The 17,561-nt window shown below is 32.8% G+C and overlaps 1 protein-coding gene across 4 annotated transcripts in view; it reads right to left on the reverse strand.

The window, feature by feature from the left end:
* The window catches only part of LOC119644242 (teneurin-a), a 444,303-nt gene that overhangs the window by 24,553 nt on the left and 402,189 nt on the right, over positions 1–17,561 (reverse strand). For all 4 annotated transcript variants that reach the window (XM_038043783.1, XM_038043776.1, XM_038043796.1 and 1 more), the window contains 3 exons: positions 12,206–12,325; positions 1,862–2,029; positions 1,587–1,782 (listed from right to left, as the gene is read on the reverse strand). In XM_038043783.1, the coding sequence (XP_037899711.1) occupies positions 1,587–1,782; positions 1,862–2,029; positions 12,206–12,325 (484 nt within the window). The remainder of the gene's footprint in view (positions 1–1,586; positions 1,783–1,861; positions 2,030–12,205; positions 12,326–17,561) is intronic.

Raw genomic sequence — 17,561 nt, forward strand, 5'->3', positions numbered from 1 at the left:
GGTATGATAATCTAACGACCTTAGAAGATAAATTTCAAATTAATTAAAAAGTACTGGCAAAGTACACATCACATCTGTTGTGGGTTGATGAAAAATTATTTCAACGAGAATGAAATACCGTTAACGCAACACTGAAAGCACGTTGAGGCAAAAAATGAAGGAAGAAATAAGCGTTACCTTAAGGTAAACTATCTCCTTGAATTACAACAACAATCTCAACTGCACCTACTTAACATAAATAATAATAATAATAATAATAATAATAATAAAAAAAAAAGAGGCAAACACTTGCTAAAGCTAAACGCAGCCATAAAAGGTGGCTACACAAAAGCCACGAGCTACGTTATTCCTGCCCGTCGAAAAATTTCTTGATAATAATGATAATAACAAGTAAGAAAGCTAAACTCGGTTGCGGCCGAATCGTCTATGCCCATCGTCGTTATCCTAAATAAGGCAAAAGAATTAAAAGAACAAACTTTTCATTCGCTATATAAATAAATAAAAGTTTTTGCTGCATAGGTATATGGGGGCTATAGGCGTGTCCTTTGAAAAGCGTAAGGCAAATCTAAATTGTTTTGCAAATATCTTCATTTTTGCTGACAGGAGAGTGTTCACCACAAATACTACAAAGTTGCGCGAGCTAACAGAAGGAAATACCAATCGGCGGACGTGTTTACCGGACATGTTTGTATATTTTATGGTGCTTTTAAAACTAGTTTCTCCACGTTATGAAGGTATTGAAAGCACAAGTTAATTTGGATACACTATAGTATTGGGTGGGCGTGGTCAATTTTTTTCCATTTTTGTGCACGAATGCTACAGCATCGCTTATAGAAGATGCGTTCAAATTTTTATGCATTTATTTCCTATAGTTTATGTGTAATGAACGAAGAACGAACTTTTCATTCCTTTTGCAAAACAGAGGTGTTCTCAGTTTGCGTGGTGCTGTGGCCATGTCCTCGTGTCGACAGGTTCTTTTCTTGCGACCAGGAAATTGTTTATAACGGACAGACGGAGACGTGTCTATCGATTTAGGATCTGTTGCTGATCAAGAATGTATATACTTTGTCGCATCTCTGATGCTTCCTTCCTGGGCGGTGCAAACGTTTCGACAAAATGAATATACCCTTCATGTTTCGGTGATGGGTATAATAATAATAATAATAATAATAATAATAATAATAATAATAATAATAATAATAATAAGAGGGCAGAGAGTAGGAAAAGCGGAAAAAGGCAGTAGATCTGTTTAGAGAATATATTACGTGGCATGTATGAAATTTTTTTCACCCAACAACATGAGCAGCATTAGCTGGCATATGGTAAATGTCAGCATTCAAGTGGCTTACATGATGTTGCATAAAGCAACAACTTTGCCATTTAACCTTAAAAAACTAAGTAGATTTAGTAAATATACCCCAAGGTATAACGTAAGTTACATGACATGACTCCTTTTAAGGTAACGTGACCATCATTATGTTCGTTGTGACGCTTTCTTCTCATAATAAAATGACTTTCATACGCAGAATATCGGGGAAAGTAAATTAAAAAAAGATAATAATAATAATAGTGAACATTATTCTCACCTGAGTTTCTGCAAATATGACACGTTTACCAGGCATGGCACCCACACCATTTGGCATCCAGGTACTAATCAACTGAGGCTTCAGTTCTTCATGATCATGCTCCAGACATATTTTATGCGCTTCGGCACTGGGCTCATCGGCGAAATAATAAACAATTGAATTAAGAAAAGTCAAAGCTGGATTCAATGGCGCCACTCTGTCAACAAGTTTTTAGAAAAGGAAAGAAAATAAACAAAACATTTCTATGAAATGCATTTTAAAAGTGAATTTTGTACTTTATGTTCCTATTGGCACTGTCGTCATCATCACTTAGCTGCATTTGTACGGGCGGCAACACTACTATGCGGTTCCAGGGCACAAAAACCGTGCGCGTCAAAGGACGGAAAGGAGATCTTTGAAATTGTAGAGTAACAGCACCACCCCCATTGACCAAAACATCAAACCTGTAAAAGAAATTTTTTGATTAATTTTTTTGAATAAAATACAAAATCCACATAAATATTTGAATGAAATGTAAGTAGTAAAGTTAGATGAGTAATAATAACATAATTCGAGAGTAGGCCTCTTCATTGAGAGAATCTACTCAGGTTATTTTAATTTGGTTACATAAGCGATTGTCCGCTGCTGGGTGTCAAGTTTCTCGCTTACATCTTTCTAATTAATTTTTTCCCGAAAAACATAAGGCAACTACCGCTTTGGTAGATATAATAGATAATGGATATAAACACAAGTGTTGTATGATTGTTAAAAGAAGGCCAGCGCTGTTCAGGAAGTGAATACAGCAGATAAGCTAGCAGTGTTCTTGATCTTTCCTTTGAGGATTTCGCAATATACGTTGTCTTACAACACATTGGGCAATTGGAATACTGTCACCGTTTCTGCATTAAGATTCCTTTCATTTGCATCGGTTTGTTGTCGTTGACGTTCTCCTATCATTTGTTGTGCGATTACGACATTCGTAATAGATTGCATTTTTTAAAAATATTGCCTAGTTTTGAGCGTACACAGCAATGGCTTGCTGCTCATGTGTCAGCCGTAAAATGATCGCAATTTGCAAGCACCGGGATAATCTTTTGTTATTTATCGCTGATATATTTTTTGCTAATTTTATCGCAGCAAATACATTAAATCTTTGATAGTTATTGATAATCGTCAAGGGCTAACTGAGAGAACACGTAAATGATTATTGTTGCATGAAATTTTTTTTTTATTAACCGTCTTGCATGTATTCTCTATAGTTATAAGTGTTAGAAAATCGATTAGTAGAGGGCTAAAGTTTTTGAAAAGTTACTTTTTATTTTTTACCGAAATAGTAAAACATGCGTGAACCATATCTATACCGTACAGCAGCGTATATTAAGATTGGGCGGATGTATGCAACAAAGGACAACGCATGCAGAACGACTTGATATAGACCAACCTATTATTCAGATCAGAATCACTTGCAGAGCTTGCCTGGCCGTCCGTCCGTCTTGTATCCTTTCGTTTAACTTATAGGTCGCAATTTTCGAGGAATGTTAATTAAATTTCGGACACTATTGAAAATGACTCGAATAGGATCACTTTTTCGACTACTTCTCATATAACGACTTTTCATAATAAGGCATCATTGTGCGAGTAAATGTGTTAACCGAACTGGTGTAATAAATCGGGTGGTAAGAAAAAAACTACTATGCAATAGCAGAGAACGATCTGAGATAGTGCCAATTATATCGATCAGTTAAGAAAAGGATTGTGATGCTTGAGCTTCTGTCTGCTAATCTATCTGATGCGTCTCCATGCCTTTATGCGTTCAATTCGTAGATAAAGATATTTTCATGGAGTTATGTGCATTGTCCTTTTGGATAATGTTCTATTGAGACTGGTCACGATCGAAACAATTTTTAAGACGACTCCTTGTTCAACCAACACAAAGAAATTCGAAAATCGAATGTGCGTGTTTGAATAGTCACTGTTTCTTTGAACATACCTCGTAAATGTATATATACGTACATGTTTATGTATGTTTAAGTTTAGAAGTGAGCTCGCAAAGTTATAACATCTGGATTTTCGAACGCACATAGTATTTTATTCGTCGATTATCTTGAGAAGCGACAAGAAATCAATAGCGAATCAAAAGAGACGTCTTCACATACAACAAAACCATACCCCATGTTAGAAGTTAATGATAACGATGGTTAAATTCAATGCATTACGTTTCTCGAATTACTTCGCCCATTCCACCCTACTGCGCAGATCTGCCCGACCGTCTGTTGGCTGTTAACTGACGTCAACGTGACACGCAAGGGAAAGAAATTTGACTCAAATGAGGAAGCGATTGCCGAAACGGGAGTCCATTTTGAGGGCAAAGACAGTTCGTTGCACAAAACAGACATCGAAAAGTTAGACGAACGTTGGAATGAAAATATCACTCTTAAAGAGTGCTGGGTAACGTGAAATTTCTAAAAGAAATAACTTGTTTTTCTTAGTTAGACCCGAGTGATATGATATATGTCTATAAGATATATCATAAAACAATCATTGTAAATATTTAGTCTTACATAACATTTTGTAGAAAAGCGTTGAGTTTTATTTTATTTTATTTATTTATCTTATTTTTATGAATATATATTAAATTTTTGCAAATAATTCGTAAATAGCTCTCCTATGAATTGTAGATAACGCCTACAATATTCGAAAAATCACAATTCACAATTCACAAGTCGCATAAATAGAGCAAGGGCAAAAGAGCAAGTTACGTCATGTTACAATATTATAGCTACCACTATATTACCTAATTTGCAAGAGGCTTACTAGACTTGTAACATCAGCCTTTGCGTGATATATATGAGAACACTACAGGAATAAACTTAGTGTTTAAAGAATAAAATAGCACTACGGTTGTTTCATAACTGTCCACAGTAGACTTCTTCGGATCCCTGTTACTCATGCATTATACACAATGCAAAGAAACTTCATTTCATTTTCAGGTCATATATTAGTACATTCATATGACAAAACGTGAAATTTTATCCGGAAGTTTTTTCAAATTCTTCTTTGAGCCAAGCTTATGGTAAGCGAAGACCCGGGCCACCTTTCTCAAATCGACTTTAATATATGCGATTCAGAAGAAGTAAATCATTCTGAGATTTATGCAAAAAGACAAAGCATTCTGTAGTGGTATAAACATACTTATACGCGCATACAAATGCATATATATACTTTACATATACATTTATATGGGTCGCTATCAGTTTACTTTTCCCCTAGAGGTTGAAATGTTTGCGTCAAAATATTCATCAAAATTTCTTAGCAAAAAGGAAAAAAAAAAAAATAATGGAATAAAATAAAGTAAAATAAAATAAAAACGAGAATCCAATTTAGTCTGGAGTCATTTCCTTGGTTAAGGGAAACCAAAAGGAAAAAATAAAAAAGAATCCAAAACGATAAAATAAAAGTAAAGCATATAACAGGAAATTGTAGTAACAAAATAGAGGAAGCATATGAGGATAAGATTTTTTTTTGAGATATACACAGATATATATATATATTTGTATGTATGCGAGGCTGTGTTTCTCAATGAAGAAAACAATGATGTGTGTCCTCTGTTTGACCGCTTGACCGTACAATCTAAGTTTAACAAAATAAATAGCGCATATAAACATTGTGTTTTCGTTTTTCATATTTGGTTTATCTTATATTTATGTACTCTCTGTTTGAGTTTTTATAGTTCTTTTTTATTTGATTTGATTTGATGGTCCTAACTTTCTCTCATTTACTCTCTCTCTCTCTCTCTCTCTCTCTCTCTCTCTCTCTATGGCTGCCTGTCTCTGTATTTGCGATTACGTACAAATACATTTATTATTATGATGTGAAAGGTCAAGTCTTAGGCGATTCTAGAAGCAAAACCTATTATACGCTTACCTACCAAGTGATTGTGAGGTTGCGAAAATTAAAGGAGAAGATTTACTTAAAGAATGTTTTTTTTTTTTTTTTTTTTTTTTTTTTTTATAAATAATTGATTCGTAAATGGGTTATTCTAATTAATCTTTTTTTTTAGTTTGTATATTTCTACAATTTTTCTTTCCTGAGCCAATCTAATAACAATAAATTGTTCTAAAAATATCCAAAACAAAGAAAAAAATATGAATACAGAAATTCGATCTAATGATATTCTATGACAAGCATTAAAAGCTCTGTCACTTCCCTGAATTCAGCTCGTTGTACATATATGGCTTGGCATAAGTGTCCCTTTATATTATTTATTATTTTCTTTTTTTTAATTTATTTATTTCTTTATTTATATGTTTTATTATGATGGGGTCGATTTTCTGCTTGCTTTTCGTTTGATGCAATAAAAGTATATGTACTTGTGCGTTGAAGTTTAAAATGAAATATATTTCTAAGTATTTATGATATCGAGATAAGTTATTGCATAAAACGTCATTGCTTTTATTCGAATTACAAGGAATTGTTGCTGTCTTTCAATTTAAAATGCCTGCGTTTTTTTTTTGTTTTTCATCGACTTTGTCGTATTAATAAAAGTAGTAGTGCCTTTAACACGCATTCTCGTTTTACTCAAAGAAATTATTCATCACTCATACGTCCGAGTTATTCGTTAGTTTTCAATATGAATAAAATTACAGTTAAACAAGCTCTTAGTGAGAGTGCTTGTATTAATAAAAAAAAAAAAATAATAAAAATAAAAAATAAAAAACAAAACCAGAAAAATGAAGTGAACGCCCGATAAAAGTTATTTAAATATTTAATAACCTCAATTTCAGCCTTCAATTGTTGTAATCAATTTCCTCAATTTCGTTTTCAATTGTTGTAAAAAATTTATTTTCATTTTTCTTATATTAGGTTGTTTCATCAGTTTATAACGTTTTCTCATCTTCTATTCGCTTTCATTTTAATGAAATTCGTCACAATGATAAGCGATTCGATAAGTCTTGCTCTGTTATATATGAACATTCAATTGCTCTCCTTCAGAGAGTTATCAAGTCAAATAGGAAATGACGTCAAATGTTAAAATGAAAGAATGGAAAAGCATTTTACATGTGAAAAGCTCACTTCCAGCAGAGTGATATTGCTTAAAAGACTGTGCCATGTTGCGAAAAGCATGATCGGCTTTTGAGAGAATTGGAAAATTGAAGAGAAGAAGACAATTTTAGGACAATTAAACTCTTCACACTTCAATATCGAAACTATTTTTAAGTAAACAAAAGTAAAGATTGCCCAACATTCATTCGGTATTAAGAGAGGTGCACTGAAATGTTATTGGCCTTTCGAGAACAATGAGAAAACTGCTTCTGGTAAACCGATAATTTGCTCGGGCCGTGCAAGCGATACATGTTACAAGCTTACGAAACAACCCAATCTGTATATTTATGTACCTACATATGTATATACGTTTATGCACATACACACACACACACACACACACACACACACACACATACATACATACACAATCATTTTTGTTATACCGAATAGTTTTACATTTTATATTCAAGTTGAAAGTGTACAACAGCTTCATTTGAACAACAAAATATTCATTAAGTTTAATTGTAACTTTATACATGATAACGATGATATAGACTGTATATATATATATATATGTGTGTACCACAACCGAGTAATGCATACTTGCATACTTGCCCTTGAGGTGGTAAGAGGGACAGAGTAAGATTGATATAGATAGATAGATAGATAGATAGAGAGAGAGAGAGAGAGAGAGAGAGAGAGAGAGAAAGAGAGAAAGAGATAGAAAGAGAGAAATAAAATAAAATAGAATTTTTATTTTTATGAGTATACCGACCATCACTAGCAGTAGTGCCTGTGACAGTAATATAAAGACAATTGATTGCATTTGTACTCGGGTATACGCTGGAGTGTATGCGTTTGTATAAAAGTAATTGTGGTGAAATGCATGCGAATTTAAGTTTTTCCTTTTTTATTATTTTATTTTTATTTTTATTTTTTTTTTTCTTTTTTTTAATTAATTTGACATTTCAACGAACTTTTTTTTTCAATTCTTTTCAATTAGAGCCATATATAAAAGAGAGTAAAAAAAAGAAAATATTGGGAGAATTGTTGAAAAGCTCTCATATGGAAATGGACACAAGTGCACGTATTTGCACTTAATGATACATCAATTTAATGATTGCAATTTACACAGAAATGCATATAACTTCAATGTTTTTTAATAAAAAAAAAAATTTATTTTCGTAATTTAAAGTTTTTGTCCTTTCTCCTTATTTTCACTTTTATTTTTATTTAAGTTAGATATATAATAAAATTAAAAATCACTAAAGGTAGTGCGCTAAGCTTAGCTTAAGCATAGTTGCAGTAAACGTAAAGCTTTAGCCAGTTATAATAGTATGTGTAAATTTGCGACAAAGAAATAAATTTTTTTTTTTTTTTTTTTTTTTCTTTAAGTGAAGCACGCACATGAAGCGAGCTAAATATCTTTTCAATTCAGATGATGTCGCTTGTTGGATTCATCATTGCAAATCAATAAGTTTCCGAACTTGTAAATTGACAGATTATGTAATTCGCAAAGAGAGCTCTATAAGATAATCCTGAGGGTTTTAGACAGCGGGAAATCTTAACCCAATCGAAACACGATGTACGATAACATGTTGAGGCACAATGAACTTGAATTTCTTAAATATTTCACATACGGACTGTGCGTAATGCTTGTGTAATGTGTTTCTTTGGCTGGATGAATGATTTTAAACTGTAAACAAAGCGAGTACCACGCATTCGTTATAACAATACATGACACAAATCGACCAATTCAACCATTTTTGCATTCTGCATTTGTGTGTGTGTGTGTGTGTGTATTTGAGGAGATCGAGAACGATTATTAAAAAAAAAAATATCAACAAAATTTCAGTAAGCAATTATCTCACACTATTCATAGTTTCATTGATGATATAACGCGCGAACAATAAGATAACTAATCTGACGAGTCTATAATGCTATAATTTGTCTTGTTCTGCATTGAAAACAATTTAGCAGCTTGCAGAATCCAGTCGATGCACGGTAAAGGAATTAGGTTGGTTGCATTTTATTAGAATACACGGCCTAGATACGAGTTCAATTGGAGTAAGCCTTTCGTTTTGTCAGTTTACTTATATTTCTTTTCAAATTGTGAGAAAGAAACCTTGTTCTATGTTTGTAATGTAATCCGGTTCTGTCAATAGCCAACAAACTGGATGCTTAACAGGTTATCATATTAGATGGCTAACGACGATCATAGATGTAAAAGCAATTATTGCAAACATTAAGACTCCGTTGTAAGAGATTTTCTCGGATTTATCAAAAAGATTCGGATAAAAATCTCAATTCGAAAAATGTTCTTCGAAAATTGAGGATTTCTTATACACGTTCATAATGCTGAAACTTAATCTATATCAGAGAATATCACAGAAGTTTTTTTTCTTTTTTTTTTTGTTATTATTTTGATAAAGTTTTTTAATCAAAAAGCTTTAAAATATACATAAGCAGAGATTTCGCAACTAAAACATATGAGTAATAAAAGTAAATTACCCTATATTGTTGTTACTTTGTATTAAAAAAGAAAGACAGAAGTTGTAAAAAATACAAACATATATATATATATATATATAGAGGACAAACGAGATATATATGTGCACATATACCGTGCAAGTACGTGGACCCATATGGATGCCTCTGTATGCTATATATAAAATATAAGCTTTGTATGTTAAGCACATAAACAACAAAACAATATCTTTATGTACCTACAACACAACTACAAACATATCGTTATAAATATGGAGCAGTAGACAATACGCAAATGTACTCTGGATGCTGGCCTGTATTGTTATTATGCGCGTTTATATATATATATATATATATATATATATATTAGTTGTGCGTACTCGTGTTTGTATGCATTTAAGTCACTGGGCTAATGAAGAATTATTGCACAACAAGGATAGCCAGGCATTAGCTTCATAACAGCATGTAACTGTAAAAGCAACCAACAACAATAACAACTAACACAATAACATAACTTAATACAATACGCAAACCTACGTTCAATGGGTTTGTGCTATGTAAGAGAAACAGAAACATTTTAATAAATTTCTCGTTTTCTGAAGATTTTGTTTTCCGCTTTTTGTCGCTCCACCACCAACATGTACCTGAACAACATCGCATATAAATTACCTTTTAGTCCGTTTTTTTGCTTTTTTTCTTCGTTTTTAAAAACGAATTTTAATTGATTTTTACACATCTTCACACAAACACAAAATTGCAAAATATCAATTTAAAACTTTCTCTCTTCACTTATTGTAAATTTATAAAATAACGAATATTTACGCACACACACGTGTGTGTGTGTGTGTGTAATTTTCGTTTTATTTTCTTCACAAGTCACTAAAGGTACATTTCGTGTCCCCACTAAGCGATCTGATCACAAATATCCAAAGTCGAAAAGTCGGCACCAGATTTCCTTAAACTACACTCATTGCTCTGTTGGCAAAGAGATAGATTCAGAGTTGCCGACAGAGAAAGAGATAACGAGTATGAATTTTTTTTTTTTTTTTTTTTTTTGCAGCACTGCTCGCAAAAGCCGAATTTCGAATCCATTACGGGTGGGTATAAGACTAATCGATAATATAGAACAGACGAGTGGCTCTTCAACGGCCAACTAATTACCTGATTAATTAGTTGCCTTTTCAAGCCACGATACTAGCTGATCGATCAATCGCTACTCGACTATTAACGGTATTAATTGGTTTCGCGGACTATATTCGTTCATCCATAGGTGAGCTTGCAAGCCGTGCCGCAACGCGTGATCGCTCTCTATACATATGATAAATCGAATCAGAACCATTAGCGTGGATTGGATGGCGTCGTAGAAAAAAGTTATATGCGAAAAGCAACAATCGAATCAAATTTGGAGATGTTTTCGATTTTTGTTGTTGATAATTTTTTCATATCATATTTAACATGGAATAATGGAAGAAGGTAGTCAACATTTTCGTCGACCCCGGCCCACCAATTAAATAACCTATACCGCTTCGCTTAGTAGCGTTATTTATAAAACTGTCTCTTTCCAAATAAGCGGTTATATGGTAAACGGTCGAAAACGTGGTCCGACCGGAACTATTTTCAATGACCAAAACTTTCCGGGATATGAAATTTGATCAAATTATCTCAAAACGAGCCGCAAACTGTTGTATGAACACAAACATACAAGACGGTTAGACAAGCTTAGCCCGATTCAAAAAGTAATTCTGACTCGATCGATGTAATAAAAGTCTTGTCTATGTCAACGACTATATATTATAGGATCCATCATTGCTCATAGGCCTACTTATATAGTTAGAGGAAATTGAAACTCTTGCGTGTAATTGTACAGTTAGATGTGTATTCTCCTTGAGGCGGCATGATCGTATCTCGAGTTGTGTTCTACATTGTCTTGGTTGGTTGTTCTTTCGTCAATTTCATTATGACATTGGCCTACGTCAGGAGCTGGAAGAGATGTAACTCTTTCATTTTAGTGGGTCGGCTCGCCATAACCTTCTGTTGATTCCTCGAGTTACGTACTCTTTGGCCAACGCCTAATTCTTTACCTAGGGAGTTACGAAAATTTATCTTTGCTCTTAAACTCACTCACACGCGTAGGCTTCGCCGCTAATAATGAGAGATTAGGTAGTTGCTTGGTAGTGCGTGTTACTTCCTTCTTTACTGGTTACCTAGTTACCTCCTTGGTTCCTGTTTCCTTTTATTGTTCACCTTCTATTTTTTTCTTTCTTGTTCTCTTTAACTTAAATGTTCCCTTCTTCTCATTTAGATTTTTTATTACACCTATGGTACACATTCTATACTGTTATAATAGGCCTTACGGGCATCGGGGACTTAAGAGGGTTTACGCATCAATTAATGAATAAATCTAGTGAGAATCTTGCGAGAGAAGATGTCATTTTAAATTTCGGATCATTTTCTAACTGCCAACGTACAACTGTCACCGTTGAGATGACATTTGTCAAACTAAAACTAGAACATTTTTGGACATATTCGCTGCACACTCACACGAAAATGCAAATATACGAACAAGTTAATGATTTTTACGAATGATGGTAGTCTCCTTTTCATCGTCTTAGTTATGTAAACAGGGAAAATTGCCGCTTATACAGTCCCTAACCGCACATAAGAAAACTATCTAAAAACATATGAAAGTTCGGGTACGATTGCAAAGATGGTAGTGTGATTTAAACATACTTAGTTGATCCGATTTTCATTTGGAACTAGGTCGGCTAACTTTTGTTGCTATTGGAAATCGATGCCATGGACATGGAGGAGGCGGTATAATTTGACACAAAGTTTCTGAAACAATTCGGAAATGTAGCTCAACGTTCCGAATGGGTTTTGCATTTCCACCACCCATTCCGTGAATATGTAATCGCGTGGCTGACTTACCGCTACAAAAATTGTCTACAAGTTAGTACCGTATACGTTATGCTATATGCAGGCCATGAGATGCTGAGATTTAATCAATCTTTTTATACCATGATAGTTGGGTGAGTTAATGTCAAAATCTTTGATTTTTTTGATTGATTGATTTTACTCTAACGGTTAAGTATAATTAAAGCACTTACCATCCTCCTTGTCTGGTTAGGGTGAAACCGAAACGTGAATCGCGATCAACAGATACACGGATACCGACGATGCCTAAGCCTTGCGGTGTGATTACTTGACCACGCATCACCGAAACCCGGCTACATTTTTTTTTGTTTTGATAAAAGTGGGAAAGAAATGTAAGAAAGAGATAAAAGTTAATTTTTTAATTAAAATTTTTTACAAAAGTTTTGTGTTTTTAAATAATAATAATATTAATAATAATAATAATCATAATAATAATAATAATAATAATAATAATAATAACAGAGAAAATAATTTGATGCATAAAATAAATTGAAGTGAATTTGTGTTTATTTCTTGAAAAGATGATTTTATGAATGCTTTTGTAATTATGTAAAAAAGATTTTGATAAAAAAAGTTCTTTTTTTCTAACTATTAAAATTTGATTTAAATTTGTTTTTTTTTTTTTTTTAATTTAATTTTCATGTTTATTTTTTACAAGGTAATGCAACTAATTTCAAGATTTATAAAAAAAAATATATCCATCTATGTACTAAAAATTGTGCCTTATGTACAATTGTTTGGTGTATTTAACGATAAAATATTTAAAAAGTATTTTAGAAAAATCTGTTTTTTAAAAATTGCTATTTTCGTCTAAATTATAAATAAAACAAAAAAGAAATAAAAAAAAAAATTCTCAATTAATTCGCTATTTATCATTCCGACTCTATACATAATCTCCAGAACAATGAATAGCTGCGAGAGTGTAATTATGTTCATCTGCTTTACCCTGTAAAGCTATTCTCCATTGAAAAATCCATAAAGCCATAGTGACTTTTTAAATTACATCGAAATTAATGGTCATTTATACTTTTGCCCAGATTAATATAAATAGAAGCTGTGGAGTTCTAAAGAAAACATCGCTTAATAGTGGCGGCTTCTCGCTTTGTTTCAATTCTATCAAGACGTGGACAGATACAATCGATCTCTTGATGCAAGAACTTAAGAATTAATATGCTCGCTAAACCGATTTTATAGGCTCAACTTGAGCGCAGAAATAATTTCGAAAATAACTTCAGCTTTAATCCTTTCCGTCCTTACGACGTGGACACTGTCGTTCTAGATTTGTCATTTTATATGTGTTTACTTGTCCTGCAACACTTGTAGTACAGGTGCACGATTCAGAATCGGTTCTTGAATTTTTGATTTAACCTTGTCTGTCCGTCTTGTTTTTGTCCTCAAACTACTAGTGGCCATTACTGAGACATGAATGATGAAAGTTTGTACGCGAATGTATTGGGTTGACATTAAAACTTTTCCTCGTCCTAGGGAATAAGATTGCACGGACGAATAAGCAGGCAGTGTGAAAATAACGATTTCCGCGTTTTGAGAACAAATAATTTTTACTTCTATTCATACTTCCGCTTGAAGAAGTTAGCAACAACGATTGTGTGTTCTATGTGCAGGGCTTTTTTTGCTTTCTATTGGTATCTCGAAAGAGCTTCTATCCCAAGTATTTGATTATAGTGCTCTTGCGGCAAATTAATGTGTTAATCATTACCAACTATAGATAAGGTTTGGGGCATCATCATTGATTATGCATGGAGCTGGATGGCATCATTTTTTGTTTTCTCAAATCAAAACAACAAAATTAAACAGAGGCTATCGATAATTTCTCGCTAATGCCTATATGGCGGCAGATTGGTTCGTTTTGGAGCAAGGATCGTTCTATAGTTAGTTGCTTTAATGTAGCAAAACAAATAAGTAACGGAATTTTGATCAAAATCGTGACCTTACTTATCAGCGCATTTATGTTTACGCTTATACATCAAAAATATGAAAAATTAATCTATGTACATCTAAGGCATACGGAATCGTGCAGTTACCGAAACAAGCAGAAAGAGTTAAGTGAAACTTCACTGCATATTCGATAACTGCTCGTCATTTGTATATCAATCGTTTGGTTTAACATTATTGCTCACTTTCAATGTGTTCTCTGAGCTTGTTCTTTTCTGTTGCTTGACAAGAATTATGTAAGAATTATGTGATTCGGAAACGCAGGAACAAGCAAACAAAATCTCACTGCTTTTGTTTGTTGTAATTCAACAATCGCCTGCTCGGTCGTTACTCTACAAGGGCCCAAAAGTAAAACCCTCTGAAAGTATATAATATAATAAGTTCGAGTATAGGCATATCTGTATAACGGAGTACTTTTTTTTCGTGCAGTTTGTTTTTTTTTTTCTGCTTTTCATAAACTCTCACGGTTTGCTTTTGAGCAATTTCTTGCCTGTAAGCTGTAAAGAATCTTTCATCGTAATGCTCTAGATTGTTCAATTGGCATTTTATTTGACGATCGGCGTTAGTGATGACGTCAAGAAGAGACAATTGCCACTGGACGGGCGTAATGTAGTGAAAGGGGCGAATTATCGTGCGCCACCTCCAAGAGTTTGAAAGGTTTTATTACTTTCACGTTTATGAAACTAAAAGCGGAACCGTTTACATTGCTTGCTCGAAAAGTTTTGTTCCCTTGATTGGAATTATATTATTGAACCCGTAAGCTAAGTCTGATGTATCTCAGGCTTTTAAAAAAGTGTTTTAGTTCAAATCTTAAATGCCGGAAAAGCGAATCAGACAGCTACAGTGATGGACGTTGAAAGGCTTGTTTGTTTTTCTACTCACGTTGCCTTTTAATATTACTTTTAATTATTAATTAAAATTTTGTCTCAGTCTGCTTTAACAAAAAATAGCAACTTTTATGCAGATTTCAATTTTAAAAATCATGCATAGAAACATTGAACTTTTTGTTTTTTTTTTTTGTTTTTTTTTTTTTTAAATTAAAAATGCTGCCCTAAGGGCTTAATGATATTTCCTTTTTTTCATATTTTCATTATTAATTTTAAGTTTTTCTAATAAAAAAAAAAAAGAAAAAAATTGTTTGTAACTAATATTTATTATATATTTTATAATTAAAAATTATAAAATTATATAAACATCATAATCGCAATGATGATAATAATAATTATAATGAGCGATGATAAATTTTCTGTACTATGAAACAAAATCTAAAACGTGACACTTTTCAACATAATTATATAACAAACAATCAGTTTTGGCCTGATAAATCCTCATCACACTAAAACAAAAAAAAAAAAAACAAAAAAAACATGTAAACTTTCAACTCTGTGAAAACAATAACAAAAACAATAACTTTTGAAAAATATTCGAGATTTCAATATTGATATTAAAAAACAGCAAAAAAAAATTAAACTTTTAGCCTTAAAGCACGTACATTAGCGGGTCATAAAAGTTATGAGCACGTACAGAATTATGTCAAAAGTGCAGTTAATATTAAAAATGAAAAGGCGAGCAGAAGAGACCGGTTTTTTTTTTTGTTTTTTTTTTTTTTTTGGGGTGAAACACCGTCGAAAAATAAATGTTGAAAATTGTTTGATAGAGAGAAAAAAAAAAAAAAAAAAAGAAAAAAAACACCGCATAATGTTTTGATAAGCCTATCTATACGATCGTTGTTATATTGCTAGTAAACTTTTTAAATATTTATAGTTAAGGCCGAAATATAAAATTTATATTAAATTATTTTTCCAATAAAAATTTATAGCATTTTTTATGCACATTCACTTAGTTAGTGGAGAAGTGCGCACAAATAGCACATAGCACATAACACGTCACTTCATATTCCTAACGTTGAAGGCATTGTTTTTAACTGTGATTATCTATATTATTGTGAAATTTACCATAATTTTATGGCCTTTTTTCCTTTTTGAGGATTTTGCTTTATGATCCCTCCTTTCGAACATATGTTGCTCGATGGTCGTATTTGTTATTCGACTATCATTATATTATACTTGACTGCTCTTAAATTGATTACACTTGTTATTGCCATTGCGGTTAGGGTATATGTAATGCCCCTAAACATATGTTGTGTTTTTCTTTTATTACAAAAATATGCTCTTTTTATTTTGCCTTCTTCTTGGTGTTAAATTTTTGCTGATAATGACATCAGCAGGCAATATTTTGTGGTTTCTTTTTCTCGGTGATATAGTTTCAAAAAATATCCATTCGAGTGTATAGTTAAGTTTGTTGTAGGTCGTAAAAATCTCGAAATTCTTTTTCTATGGCCAGTGTGCAGATGTTGTTGTTGCCATGAGCCGCAAAGTGTTGTACAAGCTTTCTCTTCTCTTTTTTTCGCTTTTTTTTTTCATTTTTTTTTTTCATTTTTTTTTTCTTTCTTTGTGCATATGTACGTTTTTGAACGAGGAGAACTTCTGCTACCAGCCATATTTGCAAAGTCTAAGCATAGGAGAGCATGCTGTGCTCGTGTTTAAACAAGAAACGATAAAAAAAAAAAGCCATATTGAACCTGAAGTAGAGGAATGACAACAATATTGACAACAGCCTACGTATACAGTAATAATATGGAATGGAAAGTTGTTGTAACGTTATTCGTTTGCTATTGTTTCTTCATATATCATGATGTCACTGTTACCGTTAACGACGGTAACGACGGTTATTGAATGAGAAAAGCTATTATTTTGCATTCAACACCGAAAAGTATTATATCAATTTTATCGCTTCCCGTATATCAATCGCAGAAATATGCTTTAGAGATTTTCATTGAAATCCATATATACCTGAGATTCATTTCATTTTATATGTATACATACATACGTTAATTGACACTTTACATTTAAGATGATGAGCCATGCAAAACAAGGAAGAAAGAAAAAAGAAATACTTCTATAAAGTATTTTTGCACATAACTTATAGCCTTGGGGTTGCGGCATAACCTACTATGATAGCCTAATTATGACTGGCTTGTGACGGCAGTTACAGCAAATGCTTGATCATAACATTTATTCATTTCCCAGTCAGCGACGGCATTGCATTTCTCTCTTTCTCCCTCACCATTACCGTATCGATACCACTAGATGGCCAAAATCAACTAATAAAAAAAAAAGAAAAAAATGCTGGAATCATTTCACCTACAACAGCCATGAAGCAGTTTATGTTCTAAAAATATGGCTTCACTTTGACCGGCCGTCAAGTTGTACAAAAATTCAAATGTAGATAATGCGTTCGAGAAGACGGACTGATATAATCTATGCTTTACTCTACGATCAAAGTTTTGTATCTCGAAACTCGTCATTCTTATTTGTCTTTGACGAATCAATGTTGCCATACAAAATGCTATGCTGGCACTTTTACTTACTATCACTACTGCAAGTAGTCGTACAGTACAATTAATACGTTAAGCATTACGTCAGATCACTTCTGTAAATTCGCCTATGCCGTAGTAGAGTAATAGTAATAGTAGTAGTAGTAGTAGTAGTAGTAGTAGTAGTAGTAGTAGTAGTA

The sequence above is a fragment of the Glossina fuscipes genome, unplaced genomic scaffold (genome assembly GCF_014805625.2).
Source record: "Glossina fuscipes isolate IAEA_lab_2018 unplaced genomic scaffold, Yale_Gfus_2 0, whole genome shotgun sequence".
NCBI classification, from domain to species: Eukaryota; Metazoa; Arthropoda; class Insecta; order Diptera; family Glossinidae; genus Glossina; species Glossina fuscipes.